The sequence below is a fragment of the Corvus cornix genome, chromosome 14 (genome assembly GCF_000738735.6).
Source record: "Corvus cornix cornix isolate S_Up_H32 chromosome 14, ASM73873v5, whole genome shotgun sequence".
Lineage (NCBI taxonomy): Eukaryota > Metazoa > Chordata > Aves > Passeriformes > Corvidae > Corvus > Corvus cornix.
Genome location: NC_046344.1, coordinates 13729438 through 13756831, shown reverse-complemented (window position 1 = coordinate 13756831; position 27394 = coordinate 13729438). Strand labels below are relative to the sequence as shown.

Genomic DNA, 27394 nt, shown 5'->3' with positions numbered 1-27394 from the left:
CCTCATTTCATGCAGTAACCCAGGCATTCAAAATGAAATACCATTAAAATAAAATAAAACAAAACCCATGATTAATGACAAGTGCTTTTTACCAGGAAGACAAACGAGGGAACGGAAAATGAGCCAGGCTAATTACAGCTCTGGTAAGTGGCTGCAGGTAATGTAGGAGGAGGAAGAGTGTGTTGGGAGCATCATCTCTGCTGTGCCTGCAGTGACACGGCTTGGGAGCAGGACAACTTCCCCACATGTTGCTGTACAGGGAACATGACAGTGTTCATTAGGTGGCTTAATTTTCTTTAATGATGAGAGTCACAACGGTTAAAGAGTTTCACCACATTGTGATGCAGCCTTTTCTAGACTGGATGGCAACAAAACAACTGGAAGTTTTCAGAGGGAAAAATAAAAAACCTGAGGGATTATTTTAGCTGTCGCTGGTCGGCATCAATAGTCAACATTTCAGCTTAACCAGTGCACAAAACCCGGGCGCCAGAACACAACTCGCACACTAAAGCCACACGGCCATTTGCAGGGAAAGCGGCATTATGTTAGAAAGTGCAATTTTTCTTTCTTTCTCTCTCTCTCTCTCTTTTTTTTAATTCTCCCCAGCAGCAGTCCCAGCGGAAAGAGCGACTTTTGTTCCCAGCACAGTAGCGAAAGGCTGATAATGGCCTCTAATCTATCCGGCTTCAAACACATGTTCAGCCCCGCTGTGCTGCCTTTGATGTCATTTTAACTAGATTCCCCAATGCCACCTCTGAACTTGGAACATTCCTTCGTTCAATGTACTGTGCCAACTCAACCAGAGGAAGCAAATTCAAAGATAAGCACTTTAATTTTATCCCAACAAAACCTTATTCAATAGATGGGGGGAAAGCAAGGAAAACTAATACCGTACTTTTGTTTTCCTTTTGTCAGGTAGCTTGCTTTGAGATATTTTCAATAGATAGAGAAATAATATATATATATATATATATGAAAAAAAATATTAAACCTTTTTTACAGCACATCTACTTTTAGAATAAAACTTTCCCAAACTGTTTTTCCTTGTTTCATCACGTGATTTTCTTTAGCACCAGAAAGCTCAGAGATGAAATGCAACAAGGGAAAAAGAGTATTTCTATTGTTTATTTAATGATAATGCAATGAGTTTACTGTTGGGGAAGTGTGGAGGCTTCCTCTCCTCTCCAAACTGACCTGCAAGAGCCTCTGGTGAGCAGTGGGTTGCCTGTGGCTCTGCAGCTGGATCTGATCAGAGGTGTCTTTGCTCCTCTGCAGACAGGCTTCAAACCCAACCATTATGCCTAACACATTGGAAATCATCATTTGGGATCTTTTAAATTAAAAAGCTGCTAAACTGGTTTAAATATAGGAAAACTTGGGGTAATTCTGGATCCCTAGCCTTAGGAAAGACAGAAAACAAATCCACAGCCAAACTGGTATTTTCTACCAATTACTCTTATCAAAGCACCTCTGTCACAAGAGACTTTTTTCACATAAAGAAGCATGACGTGAAAATCACCAAGCATTTTGGTTAAAGGCCAGTCATCCAAGGAACAGCATTTAATCTGCACGACTTTTTGAAGGAATAACCACTGTCCTAAATCCCTTTGTTCTGAGGATTGGCCATCCCTACTCTGGAGCAGGTTTGACTGGAATTGGGGAAGGAGCATCTCTCTACCCATCCCTTCAGGCACCACACCGAGGGCTTCCCAAGTGCCTGGGGGAAAGCAAAGCTGTCTCCCAACTAAGATAAGCCAGGACACACGATAAGACCCAGAGGAAGGAGTATTGTTCAGCTGGAGCACAACACTGGGCTAAAGAGGAGACATTACCTCTTGTTTACCATGTAAGCTCTTGAAGAAATCAAGATAGATATGGACCTAATGTGTTTCTGCATCTGAATTGGAACATCACATGGAGATTTAATGGTTTCAGCTGCTGCCTTCTGCCTTCCTACCTACAGTTGCCTTAACTCGCCTCAAGCACCTCAGTTGTGACAACCCCTCCCACCCACAGACTCGCCTCCTCCACTTGGGAAGATGCTATCCCCAAGAAGGGTTTTCTGAGACAGCAAGAGCAGTTTAGGACTGCTGGAAATGCTGCTGCAAGTCTGGGGCAGGCTCTGAGCAGTCCACGGGGCAGGCAGAGCCCCAAATCCCTGACCTACCACTGACCCTCCACCGAACATCAGCGGTGAGTGACTTGGTCCCACCTGCGGCCGCAGCATTGCCGGGCCAACACTCGCCGGAGCCTCTCACTGTGTCCTCCCCAGACCTTGCCTCCACACAAACCAGCTAAAACAACACAGCTGCCCTGCTGATTATAAAAACAGGTTTCAGCAGAGAGGACCAGAGCTGTTTTGCCTACAAGGGCAGAGGAATTCCTATGACACAGGAAGACTGAAAAATAATCAGCAGAGCACAGGCACTTAAGAGCAATGTTTTTTAAGCCACTCAAAAAGCAAACTACTCCAACAACAGGGACTGATAACATTATAAAAATTCAACCCATTACAATAATATTTACCAGTGCCTGGAAAGACATCCTGTTGAAAGCTGGCCTTTTAGGTAAGTGTGCTTGTAACAGCACAGTTTTACAATCTGTTTGGTGAGCTGGCTGCTCCCAAAAAATCGCCCCAGCTCAGGAGCTCAGACAGGCAGAGCATCACTCAGGTCTTTGCTAGAGGCTTCGCATGCAGCCACTTCCAAACCCCATGTTGCTGGGATCAATCCAACATCAAAGCTTGGAAGGGAGCTGGTGCAGCAGAGCACCGCAAACACTCGGTGCCTGCCTTCTCCACTGGCCTGCACTGAAGAGCATGCCTTGCTCTCCTGGTTTGTTAGCATTCCTCAATTAGCCAGTGTTTGCATCCCAATTGTCCAGATACATTTTCCCCTCATGGAGGGTATGATGGAGGTTTGTGCCTTGGATTGCACCTCGTTCACGTGCTGCCTTGGAGCAGAAGCCAGATTTCTTCATTATTGAGGGTGACTGCTGTGTGTAAACAGCACACAGAGGGAAGAACCTCGCTCATCAGCAAACGAGGCTTTTATTGCCATTTTCCTCAGAGGAGGCCTAAATTCAAAGCACTGAGACATGTAAGTCTTGTCAAGCAGCAGGAGTCCCTTCTTTAACTTCATCTGGTTGTTCTTCATTTTTGCTGCCTTGAGCAATTCTGCAAAAATTCCTTTGAAACTCAGGAGGCAGATAGGTTCAGCAGTGCCATGTAAGAACCGAGTAAAATCTGGTGCTGGAGTTTTAAAGCATGTAATGAAGAGCAAGTGCTGAAAACAAGAGTCTGTGTAAGCCAAAAGTCAAGGCTGTACATCCAGAATCCCAATTTGGGATTCTGCATGCATCCAGTTTGAGAGGCATAGAAAGGAAGGTTTACCCTTATGAAGTTCAAAACCTACTTAAAATGAACCACTAAGACTGGGTTAGTTATTAACAGAAGGCAGTGCACATATTGGTGGTAATTAAAGTCCTAGAAGCAGCCTATGGTGGGCATAGGAGGGATAAAATGCCTAAAGGAAAAAGGAGCATAGGATGGCCAATAAGAAATTATTCTGCCTGTGAAAGAAACAAACTGTGGATAGTGAAATAAAAATTAGGAGGGTGAAGAACTCTGGCATAAATCATCACAACTTATCACAGGTATAACCATCAGTGCAGCCCCATGAGCCTGCTGGACCAGTGGGAAAGGAAGTGCTAAAAGCTAATTAATTTTGAAGAGTTCTTACATCTGTCTCTCCTGATAACAAGAAGTTACACGACTCCTGCTAGCTTCAGAGCACTCCTCCACATAAATTGATGAATATGAAGAATTGCAGAAGGATGTGGCAGAGCAGCTGGATTTGTATCAAATGGAGCCTTTAATTAGCAGTTGTCTACAGGGTTCTATCCTGGGGGCATCCTCCTCCTCCCAGGCCCCTTTGGCCAAGGCCTGCCTCCTCCATTTTATAACATGACGTGGATAATGTGTGAGGAGCTGGTGTCAGGGTGCAGAATGGACTCACAGCTGCTCCTACATGGCCCCAAGCCTCTGTGGAGCCAGAGACAAGCAAGCTACTGGCTCAGGCAGGGCGACCACCACAGACACAGAACCTCCCTGGCCAAATTGCACACTCCCAGTCTCACTGTATGAACTGAGGGCAGGTGGGGAACTGTGGCAGCACCCATTAACAGCATCCATGGCACAGGCTGGAAAATTTCTTCAACAAGGTCTGACAGCTCCTGACAATCACACTGACACTAAACGAGCCTCTTGGAGGACTCTGTGTTTACAGCACTGCCATTAATAAAACCCTCTCCTAATTCTGTAAACCTGTCATCTCTCGCCTGAAGAAACAAAGGGTTTCTACTCTACAGAAAGACACTTTGCATTTGCACTACTAAAAACCAGACCAAACAGTGAATATTTTTCCCCAAATCCTTTTCTTCCTATCACAGAGATGCAGTCACAACAAAATCTCATAACCCCTTTTTTCTTCCTTTGCAGACCATCTTTAAGGAAGGCATCTCGTGGGTGAGATACAGGGCACTGTCATGAGAGACAGAAAGGGAAAACATATTTGGCTGGGGCTTATCAGCACAAGTTGTGTTAAAGTGCAGTGGTCACCAGACAAACTAGAACTGGTCAGACACCAATCCTTCTGCAGAGCCATCACAGGCTGAGCTGTTACTCCATCTGGTGTGCTGAGTCGTTTTCTGAGCTCGCCAGGGCAAGAGAGACACAGAGTTCCTGGAGTGAGTCCAGAGGAGAGCAACAAAGAGACTGGAGCATCTCTTATGAGGACAGGCTGAGCGAACTGGGCCTGGTTAGCCTCCAGAAGAGCTGGCTGAGAAGGGACCTCATCAATTCCTATCTGCAGGAAGGTTTCAGAGGATGGACCAGGCTCTGCTCTGTGGTGCCCAGCAACAGGACAAGAGGCAACAGGCAGACACTGATGCCCAGGAAGTTCCACCTGAACATGAGGAAGAACATCTTCCCTGTGCAGTGATCAAGCACTGGAACAGATTGTCCAGAGAGGTTGTGGAGTCTACCTCACTGGAGATATTTCGGAACCATCTGGACACAATTCTGTGAAAGCTACTCTAGGATGACCTTGCTTGAGCAGGGAGGTTGGACCAGATGGTCTCTTCCAACCTGACCCATTCTGTGAATTGGCAGCATAAAACCTCGAGAGAAATACCCAGGTAAGTAGAAGGCTCAGTCTAACATTCAGAAGATAACGTATCTCAAATCAGTTACTACAAAGTCATCCAACATTACCAATTATTGCACCTGGCTTACGAAACATTGCAGAAACTCTGACCGAACACCATTTATTTTAGATCACTCAAAGTATTTTATGCTGCAAATGTTCCCAAGACTGGCAAAGCTGGGTAGCTTGCACAGTGACAAAGTAACCGAAAAGAGAGAATGATCATGACCGTGGTCTATTCAGACATTCCCCCCAAGCCCAGCTGTGGCAAAGCCTCTCTCCCACAACAACCCAACAGCAGCACTGCTGAAGGCACACGTGGCTGTCCCCCAGGCTGGAGTTACTTACACACTGCTGTCTGTCAGAGACATGGTGTCGGCGTCGCTGGACATGCTCTGCTGCTCGCTGTCGTTGGCACTGGTGGCTGGTGCCAGAGCATAGCCTGTGTTGACATAGTAGGGGTTAACAGGCTCTCTCCACGACCCATGCCTGTGAGAGAAAAATGAGAGTCAAGTTAGAAGGACACAACCTTGATCATGCTCTGCATGACCAGGCAGAAAGACTCTGCCTGGAGCCCCAGCCTCCACAACGGGCTACAGAATAAGCTGTGTTAACAATAAGTTGCACTGATAGAGCCATGAACAATTTGACTCCTAACTGGAAGAAAAAGGGAATTAATTGAGTAATGAAGATGATACTGTTAGAGATAAGGGAGGGAATGAGACTATAGGGAAGAAGTCATGTTTCCATCAGGGTTTATGGAGTCCATGGGCCAGCTGCTTAGCATTGTCATTCTATGAGCATCTAAAAGCAATACCTAGATAGTAAGACAGTGTTTTTCTTAGTCAAAACAGTCTTCTGCTCTTCCAGCAGGGAGGGATGTGTAGCACAGCTCACCCATTCTATGCTTACTTTAACATCCCTCTTTACTCCAACATATTTGTAGAGGCAAGGAGGTGAAGCAAAGAAACAGCTGTTGCTCATAGCACATTACCTAAAACCAACCTCCAGTGTTGCACTGAGGTACATCAGACACTTGCAAATTCCACTAGGAAGGACCACCTAATCACACCAGCTTTTCCAGTGGACAATCTGCTCATGGATCTATGAAGGCTGGTTTGTACACAACCCATGCCTTGTTATTCAAGTACACATGCAGGCCAGCCTCCTTCTCTTCAGCAAAACATCAGGAAGGGAGGCTGCCTGCATGAGCTAACCTGGGAAGTGAGTTCCTTGCTCAGGAGGAGACCTGCATTGATGGTGAAGCAGCCTGTGAACCAAGCAGGCAAGAATTCCTTCACACTGACTCTGCCACCAGCATAGAAAAGCCACCACTGCCAACATGCCTCCAGCTCTGCCACCCTGCAGGACAGACAGGCCATGCAGGCATTGTGTTCTCCTGCAAGTCATTTTGTAATTTGCCAGAAGAAGGAACAAACTGAAATGTTCACATCAACCAAACAGCACTTAATCCCCTGCTCTCCCTGCCTGCCCCTCTGCATGAAGAGGAGCATTTTCAAGATATCTTGAAGTTGATGAATTCCTGTGTTTTCCAAGCCCTGAAAATCAGAGTCCTGCTTCAGTTCAGATCACAAAGCTCATCAGCATCATCTTTTACTTAGTAACTCAGTAATCGGCACCTGGTTGATGTGGTTTGCAATGGGCCCTGAGCAAACATCTCCATGGAGGGCACATCATGCAATGTGTGCTTCCCTGTTCCACCAAGAAAAGCATTTCTGGTTCTACTGCAGTGGTTAAAGTCCTACAGACAACAGAAAACAGCCCCTGCCCTGATGAGTTTATATTTTCATAAGACAAGGAAACCCATGAGAAACACACAGATGGAGGGACCAGAGGTGAGGAAGACACCAGCAAAGGGAAAATCTGGCAGTTTGTGTATATTTGTATGGAGTACAAATGCAGGACAGGCACTACATGAACTGGGACTGGCAAAGAGCCCATTTAAAGCAGAGGTTTTCAGATGCTGTTATGTAAAAGATGGCAAGTGGTGTACCAGGATGGAAGCGTTACCAAAGTATTTTAAAACCTGAATTGGACAGGGCTACAGCCTTCACCTAATGTATTGCTCACCCAGCTCCTGTTCACCTGCCCTTTGGGTCCTCAGCACACAACCTATTTTCCTTGTAATTCAAGGGATCATGGATATTCAGTGGTCACTAGGAAAAATCATATTGTTTCAGGTCCATTATGGGGTCAGTTAGAAACAAATTACTCTCCAACTCTCACAAAGAGAAAATGAATACTTTGTGTGCCACAAACTGACCAAAACTCCAAACTATTTCTCCTTGGATGATGAAGCTCAGTATAGTTGCAGAATGGTGCAAAGAGCATTCAAAACTGAGCCAGTTGAGGTTTTTCATGGCTGTTTGGCAGAAGGGAGCCTTGTGAGGCTTCTCCACGCTTGGGTACAATACAGAGTCGGCTGGGGACGAGCACAAAGGGAGATTTGGGATGGTGAATCACCACAGATACTTTCTAGCATGCAAACTTTCTGTCAGTTGCTGCAGATGTGCACTGGAGCAAACTCATTTCTATATTCCATCAGATTTCAGAACAGCTTTCTAGGGCAAGTACTGAAAATAATTTGAACAAGTTCACCCTAAAAAGCAAGGGATAATAAGTGAAAACCTCACCAGCCCCCCTTCAGCCGTTCTCCCTGTACAGAACGGTCAGTTCTGAACATTAAAGGAGCGCTGTGCAGTGCAACTCTCCTGTCAAATCGGACATGACAGCCGTCTGATGGAGGCTGAGACAACCTCTTAAATTGAGGCAGGAGTGATGGATAGCTCAGGCCTTCCCTGAGGGCAAAGAGATGGATGGTTTTTGGACAACCCAATTAAAATACAGCACCAACTTCTAGTGGACCTTTTGCCAGGACTCTCTGGAAGGGGCATGGATTATTCTAGCAGTATATTAAGAAAGCACTCAGATAGAATAAAATGCACAGGGCAATCCATTTCTCCTTTGTATCTGCTGATATAAAGACAGAGCAGCAGAGAGCACCTGTAGAGGTTGTTGGGTGTGGAACTGCGATGGCTGAAGGAACCAAGAGGGAGCAGATGGGTCCTGGGTGGTCCCTGGCACCTCTGGAGGAAACGGGATGGCTGGGCTCTCCCACAACACTCTCCAGCTGTGGTCTTCCCACTGAGGATGCAGGTTTGGTCACAACTGTTGTATTTAGCTAAAATTACACGCTTAAGTATGTATACAGCAGGGATTACTTCCATTTTAGCTCTGCCTCTAATACTTCAATGCAAATGTAAACTTTTGGTAAGCGTAAGGAGATGGAAAAGGTATAAGATTTCAAAGCAATCATAACAGGTTACATTACTTTTGAGGAATCCATCTGTATTCAATCCTTCTCCTAATGTTCTCTCTCCCTGACAACTCTCTTCAGCTGGCTCGTATCACTATTCGAATGTTTTGTGCCGTGCCTCTGAAGAACGCTTTCAACATCTATTAGGAGGAAAACATTAAAGGAACATGGAGTCTAACAAAAAAACCCGGTCACTTCTGATCTGGGAGGGGAGGCTGCTTTAAAAGGGATTAAGGCACCCTCAGAGCGATTTGAAATGTCAGCTAAAAACCTCACATACTGAGCTCTATGCACTGATAAGGGTGATAAAAGGAAAGGTGAGCATTTAAAGTTAGACTTCACAAAAATTCCTGCAGCCTTCCAGAATTTTATTTCATTTTTTAAGACAGAAAGAGCAATGAGCATTTTTGAAACGAACACAGAACATTTCATACATTGCAGAAATAAAGCTGCATGTCTCTTCTGCAGCTCTCAGTTGTTCAACCCTCAAAATAATCACATAGGGAACAATTATAACAGAGATCACAGTGACCCAAGTAAGTCAGCCTGACCAGCTGCTTTTTCTTTGCATAAAGCCCTCCGCTGATCACTGCACACTCTGGTAACGCTGACAAGGGCCTAAACTGCCGTAGAAAAACAGCAAGAACTTCCTTAAGGTTTCCTTCTACCTGTTCTGGGTTTATTTTGCATGCTGTCCTGGCTGCATCCCAGCCATCCCCAAATCTCTAACTCCTCTGACCAAGCACCCAGCACTTTAGACATTGGCACCATCAGATCTTGGAGCCTCAATGTAAGTGAGCAGAGAGGTGAGGTCCTCTTCATTCCTCTTGCTCTGTGTGGAGTTCCCACTGTATTCTGAGGCCCTAAGAGCATTCTTTTCCTTCCAGCCTGGGATCCCCACTCTCCCTCACACAATTTCCCCTGATGGCTATTTCAATTTTAAATCAAAGATGCAAAGTCCCCAACCTTTGCCAAACACACTACTCTTTGCTCTATGCAAAAATCCCAGGGTTGGTGTGCTCTGGGGAAGAATTGCATCACCTTCAGGTCCCACAGTGGGAGGAAGAGCTCACCGATCCCGCCTCCAAAGCCAAATCTGTGAGGCACTCCCTTTGGTTCTCACCAGTTATGTACCTCCTTCACTGATGTTCTTCATCAAGCATGGGAAAAAATCCACTAAGGCAAGAAGGAAACTTCATTGAAGATGAAAGGCCGCTAGGCAACTAATTCCGTAGAATTTAAATTTGCACTGGAGGGAATAAGTTGCGCAACACTCTACTGGCAGGTCTGAGAGACATGGTCTTCCCAAGCCTGCTAGCAGTTCCAGCGTGGCTGGAACAGCTCCCAGTTTAACAGGGAAGATGATCAAACCATCAGTTTTCATTGCTACCACCTTCTCCAGCTCCAGCACTGAATTTTTATGACACTGACATTTTCTGGAAGAAAATTTTTACTCAAAAGAATTGAAGCTGTGATAGAATCCAGGCATGCCTCTTCTTGCAAGGGTGCCCCAGAAATAAGTGCATCTTCAAACTCCCTGGTGGCATGGGAAGCTCCTCCAAACCCCTGCACTACCAAGGAAGCACCTGTTTGGGACACAGTATTAGCAAATCCAAGAGATGAAAGACTCATGAAGCTGACAACCACAAAATTCCAATGCATTCTACCTGAAGAGCTCTTCCAGAAACTTTCATCCCATCCCATAGTCTGAACCTTTGGTCACCACAGTTTTGGTGAGCAGCTCATTTTTAACATGGGAAAAATCCCATTTTCCGGACACCTTGAGCCATGAGTCACCTTGGAAAGTTCTGAGCTGCAGGAGTTCTGGGGATGTTGGCAAGTCCCACAGAAGGACATCCCAAAAACGGGCTCTGCAGAAACTCCAGGTGTCTCACCACAGCCGATGGCAGGTGGAGGAGCCTCGATGCCCTCCCTCCTGCACTGCAGTGAGGAACCTCACAGCAGGACACAATTCCTCCTTTCCTCTTCTGGTGGGTGGTGTTTGGGCTGAGGGATGGTGCCCTGAAGCCACAGATCAGGACTGCAACTCAATGGGACCCAGCTACTCATTCTGTGCTCCCACCCTGCTTTTTCACACCAACTTTTGAAAAATTAGTTCAAACTTTTGCAGTCCTGTGTTTCTGAAGATGACCATTTCTAGGAAACCAGGACTAAGCATTACTCTTATTTGGTCATTTTGCATTCGTGATTGGGAGGATGCAGTCCAATGCTGAGACATCATTCTAACTCATTATTATGACATGTTCCACTTACTCAGTGTGGGAAAAAAAAAATTAAAAAATTACTTACTTCCATCCAAGAAACAAAAAGTCCTTCCAGAACGACATGTCACCGAGTCTCCAGCTGGCCACTTACTTCCAAAACTTACATCTACCAACAAGCAGGTGACTGTCACATCCTTCATGCAGTTCCACATTTCATTATCACAGCCAGTCAATCAAATTAAAAGCTGCACATGTTGGCTACGATGTACGAGCCGAAGCAAATCCCTTCAGCATATCTAAATAGCACGTGCTGACAAGAGTGTCCCAGCAGCAGGGTCACCTTTAAACAAGGGATTACAACAGCATCCACCATGGAGTCCAATTTACAAGATTACATTAATCCACCACCTGAACAGAAAAGTCTGTTTCCAATCCGTGGTACCAACAACTACCACAGAAGTTGCACCATACAGCTTTTCCCAAAGCATCATCATGGGAACGTTTTGGAGCGAAGAACAAAAAGTCTATGAAGATGCAAAGCTGAAAACCTTCACTCCCGACTGGATTTGATCTGCACTAAAGACGCAAAGTCGGCTCAAGAGGTTAAAATTGGGGATTTACCTGATAATCTGATTGCAGATTGTTGGGGTTGCTCCACTTAAAACTCTTCCCAATTACTCTGGGTACTCAGACACTGCTGTGCATCTCAACTTTATCACTGCCAATGTCAGGCTAATCACATGTGTTCCAGGCAAGGGCAGCTTCTTCAAAGATCACATCAATTCTGGACAAGTTAATCTGTTCTTTGAGGTCTCCAGATGGCTCTTGCCAAGAAAGTTCACTTCCAGCTCTGCAGCCGGCAAGCGCAGCGGCCCCGGCGCTCTGCAGAGCATTACAAAGGAACCAGATCAAAGTTGTGTCTTACAAAAAAATGAAATCTGAAGTTTGAAAAGCAACAGCAGCCTGTCACTTGTAGGCTTAAAGACGATTTCTGCATGCTCCAGCTATCAGGGAATTTATGATTACAGTCGGCTTTTAAAAGCTGATGAAAAAAATGACGCTCTTTAGCACTCCTTGCCTTTGCAAATCTGTATCTTCTTCCCTGCGTATTCATCCTCCCACGCCAGAGGAAGAAGGGAAATAAATAAAAATGTAACTAAAAGTACAGATAAGGGCTCTTCTTCTTCTCTTTTCTTCTAAGGCATTCAATTCCATTTTAGGACTACATGGAGATTATTTTATGGGAAGCTTCAGCAATTATTGTGAAGTATTAAAGCACAGTTACAAAAGCTAAATGCAAGATTCACCAGTCTGAATTTCCAGTTTCAAAATCCTTTGCATTTACCAAGGACATGCTACTTCTCAGGCAGGACTAATGTACAGAGGATGCACTAATTGCAACCAGTAATTTAGATCATAGGATACAGCAAGGTGGGGGAGAGAATCTAGGAAGGAAGTTGAAATGCAGGAAATAAAATGTTTGCCTTAGGAGGCAAATAAGGACTAGATAGGCTAAATATTGTGGCTGTACTGCCCTATCACCACCCTAACCTTCTTAGGAAAGGCTTTCAGACAACAAGGTGAAACCACTGTGTTCCAAGGAAACTGCAGAACAAGTCCCTCAAGATTTCATCTGACTGTGCATCTCCAAACCAGCCCTCCCAGCTCCTCCTTCCCAATGAAGGCGAGGCTGTGCTCACTCATTACCCCAATGTAAATACTGGATTTTGTCCACTAGTTACAGATTTAAAATCAAAACTGCAAAAATCTGAGTCTGACAAACAATAAAAGCAAATCCTTCCTAAAAACAATGCCTGTTTCCCCTAGAATAAGAACACAAACCTCATTTATTTAATAGCTCAAGGCACAAGATATTCATTAAATTGAAAAAAAAAAAAATATGGGCAACATAATGTCTGCACAACAATTAACAGGACAATTGGATCATCTTCCTGAAATAAAGTGAATGTTGCAGAACATTCTGTTCCATATCTAACAATAGCAGGTATCTGTCTAGGTTAATTTCAATATATTAGTCTGAGTTCATACCATAACATAGTAGTTTTGTTTGGTTTTTTAAATGATGACATGATTGATATGAATCCTTATCAGTCATGAAAGGCTGACGTCAGGGATATTTTCTATAAAAGATACAGGATATCTGGCTGCATTAATTGTGACTGAACAAGAGCCTCACTGCTTTGGAGCAGCCAGGCTGCATCAGCCATCCAAAAGCTGCTGTAGTGACTTCAGAAGCTACAAAAGAAGGGCAAACCCAGCAGTACATGTGCATTTTGGATATCCAGGGTACACTGCTCCCACCCATGAGCCACACTCGCCTCCATGTCCTGGCCTCTGTCAGACAATACATCACAGGAGAACTATTTTTAATATTTTATTGGAAGGGACAGAATTAAGCTCGTGCAGGGATGTTCTGAATGTCCACACATTAACCCCTGAAACGAGTGGGATCTGAGTCCTCATCCCTGATTTTTTGACCCTCCAGATGTGCTCTCCCTGGGGCACCAGGATTGCTAGCACGGACGCAGGTAGAGAGGCCTGATAATGCAGTCTCCTTTCCCCTGCTTAAACTGAGAGCTGGGGAAAATTCAGCAAGAGGCTGATTGGCAACAGCTTTCCACTCTGCTAACTGGCTTCTCAGACTGAAATGACATCTATGTTTAATACAAGTGATTTTATATTTTTATATATATATATATATATGTATATGTATATGTATGTGTGTGTGGTTAAGTGGATGAACACACAGAGCAGGCATTTCAGACAGCATTTCAGTGCCAGCTCCCTGCTCTCTGCTTTCCTTGGTGACTGTCCCAGCTAAATTGGGGCTGGTGGAGAGGGGAAATGCTTTGCAAAGTGCTGTGGGGGTCTTTGCACGGGCCTCTCTGCCTTTTGCCCCACGGTTTCGCCTCCCTGGGAAGGGAGACGTAAAGAAGCTCCAGAGGAAACGGTTCTTCCCAGAAGGGGCCACCATGTCACAGATGGAATAATACCAGTGAACCTCTTGACGGTTCAGAGCCTTCCATGCCATGCCAAGCGAGCGACCACCCGTCCTACCTGCAGCCTGGGCTGCTGCTCCCTCCGCAGATGGAACAGGCAGCCGAAAGCGTCTCCCGGCATTCCAGCCGCGGGCCGGCTGTGCTGACACCCACGCACCGCGGCTCCCAGCCCAGAGCAACCCCCTCGCCCGCACCGAGAGGGCCTTCGTGGAACAAATTACTTCCAAATGCCTGGCTCTGAGGCACAGGGAAAGAGGGAAGCCCAGGTTTGTACCTGGGTCTGCTCACAACATAAAGAAGGCAGCAGCTCCACTTAAAAACACCACTGCCTGCAAACTATCAAATTAATCCCAGGATTTCAACAGCTTTTCTTCATTATTTTTTGTCTCAACCAAACCACAAATTTACTTAATGACTAAACCAGGCAAGCGAGTACTTTGTTTTCCAGAAGGCAGGAACGTTTCTAACGGGATCCAGGTTTTCAGAACACGCATTTACCCAACGTCAGGCAAGGAGGGACAGGTTCCATTGCCAAGATGTGTTTGATGCTTTTTTTAACTCCCCCAAACCTGCCAGCACCGTGGTTGGGGCATCTCTGAGCCCTGAGCCTGAGGAGAGGCACTGAGCAGGGTGAGGAGGAATACAATAAGAACACTGTGTTCCAGGAATGACTGAATAAAGGCAAGAGCATGCTTTTGGCCAGCAGGATTCAGCACTGTAACTCCGTCTGCCACTTTTCTTCTCTGTCTGAAGCAACGTTGTTTGTCCACGCTTCTCTGAAATGGAAAGTATTTCCTCTTGCCTGCTCACTCCAAGGAAAGATCTGAGGAGGCCTGGTATAACCAGGCAGAACTGGGGATTCTCCAGTGACTTGATTCCTCTTTGCCAAAATTTCTGCTCAACAAGAAAGGGCTTACAAGAAAGAAATTACGAGCAGATTTCTCTACAAGTTCAGTAACTTAAGACCAGGGTCTGTAGAATGAGTAAGTTTTTGGATGGAAACAAAGCATCCAGCTTTGGCCAATGACTCCAGATCATTCTCCGCCTTCCAACATACCTACGGAGCCTCTGGAGTGCTCAAAAACATAGGACAGGGACATCTACAGGTACATGGACCACACTGGGGAACAGGAGCCACTGGAATCCAAGGGCTATATAAGACCATGGGGACTCAGTCCTTCCTTGGACCGCCAAAGTTTTTCAGGAGGGCATCAACCCCAGCACTGCAATCCACTGTTGTACTGCTTTCGGGGATAAATTTCCCAATACTTCAATAACAACATTGAGTGGTATTGCAGATGGCTGAAATGAAAGGAGAAGATATGCAGCTCAGGGGGGCTCTGTTTTACAAAGACTACTTGCAGCTTTGACATTGAACCGCTTGCCTGTACCACTGGGCCATGTAACATAAGCTGAGCTGCACGACCACAGACTTGCTAGCCTCACTTGAATTCCCTTCAGAACAATGGTATGAAACTCAATACTCATTACCAATTTATTGCCAACAAACTTGGAATTCTAATGAAATTACAAATTTGGGTTGCAGAAGAAATCAGCTGATGTAATATTTTGAATGCCTATGAGGCACCTGACTTAGCACCTCAAAACCACTCAAGTTTGCTCATGAAGACCTTTGACGAAGCCCTACTAATGATGAGGTGGGCAGAATTAACAGTAATCCTGCACAAAATAAAAGACTTTATTTCACTGATTAAGGTCTGGCTCACAAGGCACATGAAGAGAAGAGGTCTGCCTCCAAGCAGAGTTGCTTGCTGGTGTCTTAACTCCTACAGAAATGATCCAAGAAACTTCCCCCATTGAACAAGAACCTTTGAGGTGAATGAACTCTGACCTCAGCTGGTAACAAAACCAAAACCATGGAGGGCTGGCAAGACCCGGCAGAGATAAAGCTGAGAGTCAAGATTTAATAGTGCTCCCAGAGGGGAGATTCAGCTGATTAAAAACATCCTAATCTTCTCTCTCAGTGTATATTAAAGGTCAAGAAGTGGGATCAGATATTGGCAGGACATGAAAAAACAACTCAGTTGAGCAAAAGACCTTCACAAAGACGTTTCATATCTTCACACTAAAAATTCCTGCGAAGTCTTATTTAACTTTACTTCCATCTAGGGAACACATTCAAGTTTAAAGTCGACCCGACCATTAGATCGGGACAGAAAAGAAGTACCCCTGCAGAAGACTTCTGCCTCCAATCAGTATTTTATAATGAGCATCAGCTGACTGCAACCATGACAGATAAGTAGGTCTCAGAAGTACAGCACCATGAAACAGCTTCTCTAGCAGTGCTCTGGAGTCTCACAGGCTCCCCAAATGGGGTCATTAAAGGATACTTGTTGGATCATGTTAACAAACGGCAGGCTGTATCAACAACAACATACTGGCAAGCTGCAAAAAGCTTTAAAACTTGCTCTATTATTTATTGCTCAGCTCCAAAGAGACGTCAGCATCACAGCAAAAGTATAAATCCTAACACGGTCTCCTGGTCTCTACTGGGAGCTCGTAATCTAACTTTCCCTTCACAGCTCAAGCTGACCTGGGCAATATAATGCAGGGGCTGGGGCAAGAGGAGGGTGGACAGAGTCATGTTGTCCTTCTGACAAGGTCTATTAGAGGTTGACGGCAATGACAAATCCTCAGAAGAACTGTAATAACAACCACTAGAAGGAATGTAAAACACAGAAACTGTGTCTAAGGGAGACAGATGCTGTTAAAAAGGGTATTTCTTTTTCTAGAAATACTTTTTTTCTTTCTTTTTTAAGAGTTTAGCAGACTAACAGCAAACAACTTGCTGTTGTCTCTGGAAAATAGACTTACAGAAGGAAGATGGTCTTGTGGAGCTGCTACAAAACAGCCCTCCTTTTAAGCAAGGATTAAAGTAACTTTTCCTTAGATGGTGAGCATGAAGTACCCTTTCACAGTCCTAGTTTTGGGACAGTCACCAAACCTTGCATCTCCAGCCAGACCTGGAAGCCAAACCATCAATCGCTGCATCAAGGTCATACAAAGTCATATTTTAAATGACTTTGTATGGATTCAGTTTCCCATTTCTCATGTCTGTTCTTTAACAAATGGATCTAAATTTGGTGTCTGACTGGAAAACTAAGAAAGATGGAGACCATCATCCAAAGGGAGCCAGGGCAGGTGGGTCAGTAATCCCTGTATACTGGGAATTCTTTGACTGGAACTCCAAGATTGGTGTGCTGGGCATGCTCCGCTCCTGAGGGTGACACATCTCCAGAGGCATTCTTAATAATCCAAGGTGCAAGAACCAGTTCACCTCACTGAACCATGTATTAAAATGGAGAGAAAAACCTCTGAAGGAGGCAGAGAGGGGGAAAAAATTAAAAGGAAAAGAGTTGCTCAGATACAAATTGCACAGGAGTCCACAGGGTGATCCCTAGGACACAGCAATACCAAAGGGTCCAGCTAAACTCCAGACCTGGGGGGAGGTGAAACATCTTTAATTGTTTGGGAGGTTTATACATGTGGTCCATTCCCCTTATGATGAGATTTGGCCACTGCTTGGGCAAATCCTGTGTTTGTTTTTCCTGGGGGCACTTCACAGCAGGTGAAACTTGACTTCAAGAACTGTGCTGGGGTTTGTTGTTATTTTTGCCTTCAAAATTTTTTCTGTTTTGGTTCTCATCCATTGGAACAGGCAGATATATGGGCTTTTACCTTTATTGCACAAATTCCACAGTATCCTTTCATCTGGTATGCATTATTGTGGTATATATATGAAGTACCATGTCCACTCCAAGTGCTATAAAAGAGCTGTTTGAAGCCTTATTCCATTCCTATTTATCTTTATACAATTAAAACCAGTTGACAGCTCCATATAGGAGGAATAAGTGACAATGCAAGCAATGTGCTTTTTGTTCTAAACAAATTAACCACTGTTCAGATAAAAGATGACTGTATTTGGTTTTCTACCTCAGTTTCTTAAAGACACAAGGCTATATGAGCAAACTCTGTGTGTTCCACTGTTGTCTTTTTAATCTCTCCAGAAGTTCTGAGTACAAGGTACTTGCTGACACCCAACCAAATTCAACAGGGGAGGGAGGCCCCAGAGACACTGTGATAATTAGTGAAAATGGGGAAGTGTGGAGAGACTCTTAAGTGCTCTGAATAACTGATATCAGCAGAAAACCTACATGGAGAGAAGATCTGACAATCACTTCAAATGCTCCAACTGACAACTCCCCAGACATTGAATACAGCACAGGACCACTGCAAAAGACACATTTTTGCAGCCCCAGAGGTGAGACCTGATTTAATTCTGCATTTTGGATGGCAGTGGGTGGGCCCACAATCACCCCCAGTTGACAAGATGTGTTGCTGACACCATTTTCTTCTTCTACAGCAGGAGTAGAGCACTAGAGCTCGTCTGACCCACTGGCACATTGCAATCATCCAAAGTGCCATAACTAGAAATGAAATTCCACAGATGAAGGGAAAGGCTGTTTTCTGTGTATGGCCTGGAGCACAAGAGCTGTGAAGCACTGGAGCCCATCTGCGTGACACAAACCCATCATCTGTTACTGATGCCCATACTGATAGTGCCCATGGGCCACACCATACACACAGGTGGGTACTACAGGAGTGCATCATTGCTCTAGATGTTTTCTTATTAAGACAGCAAGGAAAGTAATCTATAAGTTGGAAAAAAAGTATCTTCTACTCAAAAAGTATCTCTTCCGCTCATGTATCACTATCTCTTACTCCTCTCTGCAGAACTTCATCTGCCCAGGGCACAGGATAAATAGATTCATATCCTTATTTTCCCCCTTCTTTGTACTTTTACATCATCCAAATCTCATGTTGAATGCACCATTACTCACTTTGCTGTTGATTCCTTGTGGCAATTTCCACAATTGTATCTTGTATTTATTTGTGCTGCTATTCTGGGGAAGGAAAAACCATTATCTTCTTATGCACAAAAAGTCAACTGCAATGCTGAAATTGTCACAACTTTCTCAAGATGTGGGTGCTTATTTTGAAATGCTCTGGGCCTAATACTCAGTGTTTTTTAAGACTTCTGCCTTGATGCATGCTCAGCACATCAGCAAATCTCATCTGGGTCTCAAGTAGCAGACAGAAAGCTGAGGCATGCACAGTGAGCTGTCTTCCAGCATTGCTCCGGCAAAACCCAGCACAGAAGGACCCCTGTTTCCTGCAGAGATCTTCTGTCTCTTCTACTACAGGGCCTTTCAATGATGTAAGAGACAATGCAGATGCCCTGTGCACTTTCCTTCCTACCTGCTCTGTTGGCTCCACTGGCTCTACCCACCCCATGCATGGAAAAAGCAAAAAGGCTGAATGAAGAACAGGCAGTTTTGGCTACAGCACCTGAAAACTCTGGGAGGCATTGGAGAACCCCTTTCCAGTTCCAATACCCTGTACAGCTTGTCTCTTGCTAGCTCCCAACACCACCTGCTCACCGTTGGAGGAACTCCCCCTCCTCACCTCCTCCCTGTCACTGCACAAAAAGCCTTTTTTTTGTGAGTGCCTTTTCTGGATGATGTGAGAAGAGAGTTGGCTCACCTAACAATGAGTGCTGAAGGCTCCACAATCAGGAGCAGCAGGAATTGCAGTTTCCTGTCTCTGAAGTCTTAGCCATGGTAAATACACTTTTCAGATACTCTGACTGCCAAAATTTTAAACCATCTTAATTTCACAAGTTTGTAATTCAGTCATATTGAATGGATTCTCACATGGATGGCAAAACACATGTTCAAGCTGCCAGCATCCTCCCACCTCCAGCAACCCACTTGCCAAACCCCTGCTTCAAAGTGGGAAAACTGGAAGGTTATCAATGTAAATTGTAAGACTCTGACATGAACAAAACAATGTCATTTCCTCCCGCTTTGTTTTTACTGAAATTTGCCAAAATAATTCAGCCTGAGGCAGAATCTCAGCATGGAAGAACACCAAACAACACAGTCTGATAAAGATATGAGCAACTACAACAAAATTTTATATAATGGGGAATGTTGGGCAACCGTGACTACAGCCACTGCTGCCAGCTCTGCCTATAGCATAAATGAGCAGTATTTTAACATCCCCATTAATCCCTTCTCCAAAACTACGAGTGAGTCTGGAATATGACTCATAATATCCTTGGCACACATTTTGATCACAAAGTTGATGAAAGCACCCGTCCCTGAACCCACGTATGAAAACTGTAGATGAATTAATCAAAACATGGAGAAGCTCATGACACCAATGTCTGTCTGAGCCTGCACATCTGCAGCTGCAGTGGTGGGACTCCCGTGTGACACGATGTGACAGCAGAGTGACACTGCTGCCAACCTTTGCTGCTGGTACCTTGTCACATCCAGTGAAGAGAGGACAGTATTTGCCAGCAGTTTTTATTCTAGGAGTGACTTTCCTGGGCTACATGTACATCCACAGCGTGATGTAAAACTCACGCTGTGAATAAGGCAGTGAAGAGACTCCTCTGTTGTGTGTGTGCATGTTGCTAACACTCAATGGCATCATCCCCTCGCTCAAGATGATAACAAATGTCTGTATTCTGCAGATGTGTTTGCAGCTTTTAGCAAATAAAAAAGGAATTTATGAATTCTACTGTTGGTGACTTGGTGACACGGATTCTCCATGTGCAGGATCCCTTTGTTCCTTTCCTGTGAGTGCTAGGGTGACTGCCTGGTGGGGTTGTCTACCTCAGTCCAGGTGAGCAGTCAGAGTAATTTACCACACTGCTTTATCCAGAAGTAAGGAAGAGGACTTTCCCAAGCAGCTGTTTCCTGACACTAACCTTACAAACCCTCCTTGCCCCCGCAGGCTGTATTATCTGAGAAAAGTTAGAGAACTTTGGGGCAAAGAAATATCTGCACAATTCCCTGACTGGGGCCAGCCCCAGGAGATGAGAAGGCCATGCATGCCTGCAAAAAGCTGACCCTGGAATCCGCAAGAATAATCCTCTTCTACTGTTGGAAATGCAGTCACGCACAAAAAAATGTTTTGGGGATTTTGTTTTCTGCTGCAAACAGAGGAGAAACAGGGCCACAACAGCTCTCAAAGACTTGGGCTTCATTTTTGGGGAGAATGCCGTTGCTGAGGAAGACTTCTGTCCTGCTGGTAGTCTAGGGCAAATTCACCAAGTGACAAAACTCTGACTCTGACCTTCAGTGAAAATGTGGTAAGAATCCAGGAGACTGAATATACCCCCAGAACAGTGCCTGCTCAGCTCCTCATCTTAGAGAGGAGATATTTCTATCAGTCCTAAAGAGGAACCAAGGACCATGATTCCATCAGCAGGAGAGGATGTGTTGGAGATCATCAGACCCCAGAAAATCTGGTCCTGATCAACAGCACTTTCCCAAGTGACAAGAACTAGCAGGCCAAGGTCACCTGCCTGGCTGAAATTCAGCCCAGGAGGGCTGGCTGAACAGCATTTAGGGAGAGGGCTCTTCAAACAGAAGTCTGAAACGTGTAGAACTTTTAGTTCTAGAGCAAAAAAAGATTTTGACCCAGTTTCAGATTTTAAGTCCATCTCCTAAACAAAAGCAGCTGAAGTTCAAATGAGCCAATTCTGCAGATCATTATGCTGCTATTACACAATTCCTTCTAATCCCTGAAGTGTGGAAGATGTGCCAACGCCAGCCCAGGCACATCTTTGTCATTTCAGCTGGACTTCCATCCTTTCCACTAAAGATTTCATTCTGCTAAACCATTCTTGACGAATGCCAAACAATAAAATCTCCCAAATATTTATCGTAATTTCTTTGGCCACACTATCACAAGTGCCTAAATTCCCCTTCTCAGTTGGAGAGCTATCTAGACCAGAGGTCTCCAAATCTTTCAGCCAAATAAACATCACAAAGGCTCACGAGCCCTATGAGTAGTAAGAGAGAGATTGTTTGTGCTACAAAAGAAACAAAAATGACCAGCCATCCCCTGCTGGCTATTCTCCTCCCCTAAGAACTTGGTCTAATCCCCTCTACCCTAGAGTCCTTAAAAAACAATGTGCCAAGGAAAGGGAGTAACTGCTCTGCATACTGATTCCCTGCAGCTTGGACATAGCTTGTGAAGGACCACTGCCAGCCAGCTGCTGAGAGCAGCCCTCTCTGAGATGCTGTGCTAAGGTAGAGGTTGCTTTTCATCCCTCTGTCTTAGGGACTGCCCAAAGAAACTGCTGGGATGGCTGCAGCTCTCCTGGGATCATCCAACAGCAGAGCACTTCCCACATCGTCTTTGCATCTCCTAAGCCCAGCAGATAAAAGGGCTGTGGAGCCCATAGCCACACTCTGAGACAGTCCAAGAAGCAACTTGGACTCATCCAAACATTTTGGGGAGAGGAGGATGCAGTCCAAGGAGAACACTCCTATTTCTGTTCCAGCGGCTGCTGACACAGCACCCTTTAGGTGAGGAGGTACACACGCCCGCTGATGAGCCATGCAGGGAACAAGTGCCTGAGGTGCCAAGGAAAAGGGGGAGATGAGCCAGAAACATGGGCTTATGGCCACCCCTGTGTGCCCCAGTGTGCCAAGGCCAAACCTGGAAACATTGCTGTATCTAAAAGAAGCCACAGTTGAGAAGGTAACACTATAAACCTATAAAAGCAAGGTTTTACTGCTGCTGACTAGCTGGGATATGCAGAACATGTGTTGCAGGGAACATACCATGATTTTATTAGCAAACACAAAGCCATTCATGCTGAGTGGCCCAAATGGGGTGGGTTGAATTAAGAGAACAATAACAGTTCATCAGATGGCCCTTTCTTTCACATATGTCTTCAACTTACTGCACTAGCAAATACTTAAAGCGACTTGGAAATACATGTTCATTCTAAGAGACTCACATTATTAACACATTAGATTGAAATCAAAATAATTGAGAACGTAACCTATTCCTGATGCATTAAATGACTAAATCTAAACCATCAGCACTCAGGCAACCTCCTCCTTTTGGAAACTCGCTTTGCGATCAAGGGACTATTTGCCTGATTTAGACCAAGCCAGCACTTTGCAGCTCTCCTGAGACTAAATGGGATGGTCTTTCAGCAGTGCAGACAGTGAGTGCCGCATCACTGCCCCAGTGTGTGGGTCACAGTAGAGCTGTGCAGCCCTTGAGTTGTCCAGGGGAAGATGTGCTCAGGCTCAGACCAATCTGAAAGGAAAAAAACCCACCCCGTTGCATCAGACACTGATGCTAACCACATTTCCAATTTGATCATGGATTCCAGTTCCCCAAAAAACAAAACAATAGACACCAAAGAGGAAAAGTGGAAACTGCTGCTTGGGGAAGCTTGCCATGGCATGCTGGCTGGAAGTGTGCTGGGACCAAATCCTGCTGCAGCTGGGCTGGGGCTGAGCACACCAAGGCAGCCCGCAGGGAAGGCAAGGCTGGCTTCCTGGCTCGGAGCTGCCCGCTGGCCCATCTGCCTCCCTCCCTCCCTGCTTCCTCTCCAGCTCTCCTCCAATGCACAGTATTTGTGCTGCTCACTCACCCCAGGGTGGGAGGGATGAGAAGGGCTGGGACAAGCCTAGAGATGGGCTTGGGAAGGAGAGACTTCAGATGTCACAGCAGGCTCTGGCTCTGACTGTCCTGTGATGGGCATTCCTGCAGTGACAAGGATCTAGAATTGCCTCAGTCTTGTTTTATGCCTAACCATTTTTAAGACTTGTCTTTTGCAAAAAAACGAGGTAGGTGACTAGAGATGCTGCTGGTTTCAAACAGCCCACCTACTTAAATTACAGATTTGCCACAGGACACCAGAACAAATGATAAGGCAGCATCACCCTGGTTTAACCTTTGTCAAAAAATTCCTAATCTTCTCCAAGATTAGATTTTTGTTCTTCTTAACTGTCAGCTAGACTGCAGGGGGCCAGGACCACAAATACAAATTAATTACATCAGCTGTAATTCACACCTCTGGACGTATTTGTTAAGTGCTTTTTCATAAGGCAGTTGGGGGGCAAAAAATCTAGTAGTGTATCACATTGAACTATAGATTTCTGTTGTGGAAGGAGCACTGCATGAGTTAGGGGGTTAGGGCTACCCTAAACCCTAATACCCCAACAGGTGAATTTGAGCAGACACAGTTTATTTCAGCTCAGGACTGTGTCCATCAACTTGCAGAGTCCAACCAGACACCTCTAAGATCTACAACAGCAGCAACAAAACAGCCATAAGGAGAGCTCATCATCATCAGTCTGTAGCCCAGAATTCAGTCCCTGTCATGCACAAGGGCTCAGAGACACAGGAGCTTCCCAGCCACTGCTGAGGGATGTCCCTGCCCACCATCAAATCACACCAAAGGAAAGCTGAAACGTCACCAAAGAAGATGCTGTTCTTCAAGGGCTGGAAAATCCCTCACCCTAACACAAGTCCTAGCATTTCCCCTCCTCAGCTGAGCGAGCAGGAGCCTCCAAACACCAGCACAGTGCAAGCAACACAGGAGAACTGTTTTGGCTGGGGTAACCTTTGCAGTATGACCTTGAGGCAAGGAACACAGGGCTGCTGGTGAGTCTGCAGAGAGCCAGCTCAGCATCCCGCTGCACCTAGAGGCAACAGACCTGCGTGTAGGGCAAGGAAGGCCAGGTAACTGCACAGTCGTTCCCACTGCCCAGCACCCCCCAGGGACACTGGGAAAGGCTTGGTCAATCATATTGGTGCAAGAAAAATGTCATTTTCCTATAATTCACTGGAAAGAAACTGCACAGTGGCTTGGTTTGCTCAGAGAATTCCCCTCCGCACAAGGTGACAGCTGAGCAAGGAGACTCAGCCATGCCCGAGCAGTCCAGATTAGTCCTGCCTAACCCACACTGCGACAACATCCAGAGGGAAAATTCCATGCTTCTGTCCTCTTCCCAGTTCCTTCCTGCTCCTCCAACCTGGGGACTATGGACAGAGAAAACCACCAGCAGTCCAGTGATGGATGGGCAAAACTTTGACAAGTATCAGATGATCAGCACCCGGAGGCTGATGGGGAGATGGTGGCCCCATTCCTGCTGGAATGGCACCTCAGAAATGCCCGTGGCTTTCTGCTTTCCAGCAAACAGGGTGGCAGGGGCAGGATGAGGAAGGGGAGCACAAGTTTTAGACATTTTTTAGTTCAGTATTCCTATAGTGACCATACGCTGCACAAGAACAACTTCCAATCCCATTAGAAAAAGAAAAAAACCCAACCAAACACTAAGGACTAATTGCTTAAGATAAAAACACCTTATCTCCCAAATGATTTCCCTGACCTCTTGATGCATGGCAGTTCTCCTCTGAATAAAAACGTGAACTATTTACCCAGGGTGTGATTTTCATGAGGGCCTGTAGGTGTGTCAAGGCAAGGTCAGTAAGGAGAGAGGGTTTTTTTTTTTTAATTTTAGGTTTTTTTTAAGGCCAACAGCTACTGCTTGGAAAAGCCAGCAAGGAAACGTCCAGGCCCTCAGATTACCCTCCCAGTCTATGAGAGAAGTAAGAAACTGAAAGTCAAACACAGGCTGAGAGTAAACCTTCCAAGTTAAATACCTTAATCAATTAGATAATTGGAGTGAAAATGCTGCTCAGCACCCCTGAAAAGGCCAGGAGACGTTAGCGACATGGCAAAATTGCAGAGAGGACAGCCGTCCTCCACAGAACACTGAGGTTATGTGGTGCTGAAGCACTAAGACATGTCAGAAAAGAAATATTCTTTCTTCAATTTGGCATTTTTACAATCAAGCAGAGAAACACAACTTCCAGGCTTAATATCAGAGGCATGTCCTGGGCCTTCATGTGAATCAGAGCTGCTCCTTGGCACTTATCCCCAGAAATGCACAGTTTGCAACAGCCAGGTGGGTTCCTGTGCTCTGCTTCCTCCAGACCTTCCAAAAGCGAGCTGCTTTCAACAGTGGGGTTTGCTTGGGATGGCAAAGCCCTCCACGTGTGCAGGAATCCTGCAGCACCAAACCTGGGCAAGGATGGCGACCACCTCTGCCCACAGACCCTGCCTGTGGACCATCGCAGCTACAACAACATGATGGGGCTGATGCAAAGCCAAACTCTTTCTTTGCATAGCCTGGAAAGAATCCCAGCAATTTCAACGCCAGGGCAATCTCCCTGCCTGCCATCTCCCCTGGATTTTCAGCACAGCTCCTTGAAGCTGCCAAATGCCAGCTCCACACACTGCACGAGTGAGTTATTCCAACCATTTTCAGCCCTTGTTGTTGTGTGCTGAGGTAGATCTGGGCGTGAAGAAAGCATTCATTGAGTTAACTCTGTTTTATTCAGCAAGTGGAACAAATTTCATCACCCCCTACAAGTCCATTCTGTTTTCTATTTATACCGCAGCCATTTGGTGCAGGACTCAGGAGCAGCAGGAACAGGTGATGTAATGCACTGTACAAACAGCATTCTGTTCATACAGTGGGAAAACAAAGTGAATTCTCTTGGTTTCTTTGATCACACTTAAAACAATCAGATTAGAAGTCACAGATAACCCAATACATGTTGGAGATGAAAGGACTCTGGAGAAATAAATCACCCAAAGTTAGATATTAAGCAAGATTTCTCTCTCAACAATCAACTTATCTGCAGAGAGAGGAGGAATGACCATGTGGTTTCAAAATCCTGCCAGGCATTTTATTTATTTTTATAATACCATAAAGCTACTCCACCCACTTTTTCAGAATGAACGTTGCATTACACAACACATCAAAGGGACTTTATGGCCTAAATTAAGCAATAAAATAGTTGAGATTGTGCGTTATGCTGAAAATTGGCCTGCTCCTGGTGCCTGGGAGATGGAACGTGAACACCACATGTTCAGAGCACCTGAAGAAAGCTCGGGGCAGTATGGCCCGAGGTACTGAAGTGTGTGGCACTTGCATTTAATTGCCCAAAGTGAAGTTTGAGGCACTTGGTGCCCGTTGTAACCTTCTCTTGCTCAGTGGACAGTACCAGCTCAAGGAATGGCATGGGACAGCAGTGCTAGCATGAAGAGCTGGGATGCTATGGTCCTTCACATCCATAACCTTTAAGGTTTGGTTTATAGCCAAAGTTCTGTTGGAAGCTGTGAGCTTCATGGATGTGGTTCCTCACATTTGACAGCAAGCCATGCCTTGGGAAAGGACATGGGAAAACCCAAGGGAAAGGTGTTGGTGGGGCTGAAGCACAGCTGCACTTCTCACCATCTGGCTACCTCCTGCCTCTCCCACCTTGATCAAAATGACACAAAAAGTAGAAAGAAGCCTCTCTTAAAACATTTTCTGACTCATGTGCATTTTGAATCGAAAAATAACCAGAAGCTGGGATACAAAACAGTGGTGTGTTGGTGCTAGGTGTTCATTTTCCAGGTCTGCCTCATGCCCTTAAAAAGAGAGGTGAGAAATTAGAGGATATCAAGAGAAGAGAAAGTTGACAGATCCCATCACTCCAGAGCAGATGAGGGACTAGGCAGAGTTTCCATTAGAACAGCTTGGGAGGCACAAGAAAAGTCCACTTGCAAGGACACATGAGCTGGCAGGTCCCACACACCCCAGTGCGTGTGTGTCCTTTCCTTCCCACTCCCAAAACAGGGTTCAAAAAAAAAAAAAGAAAAAAAAAGAGAAAGGAAAAAAAGAAAAGAAGTTTAATTAGTTTGGGCCC

General features: G+C 45.3%; 1 protein-coding gene across 2 annotated transcripts in view; it reads right to left on the bottom strand.

Moving 5' to 3' along the window:
- Positions 1-27394, bottom strand: part of AXIN1 (axin 1) — a 71733-nt gene that overhangs the window by 25983 nt on the left and 18356 nt on the right. For both annotated transcript variants that reach the window (XM_039560414.1, XM_039560413.1), the window contains exon 3: positions 5553-5693. In XM_039560414.1, coding sequence (XP_039416348.1) covers positions 5553-5693 — 141 coding nt within the window. The remainder of the gene's footprint in view (positions 1-5552; positions 5694-27394) is intronic.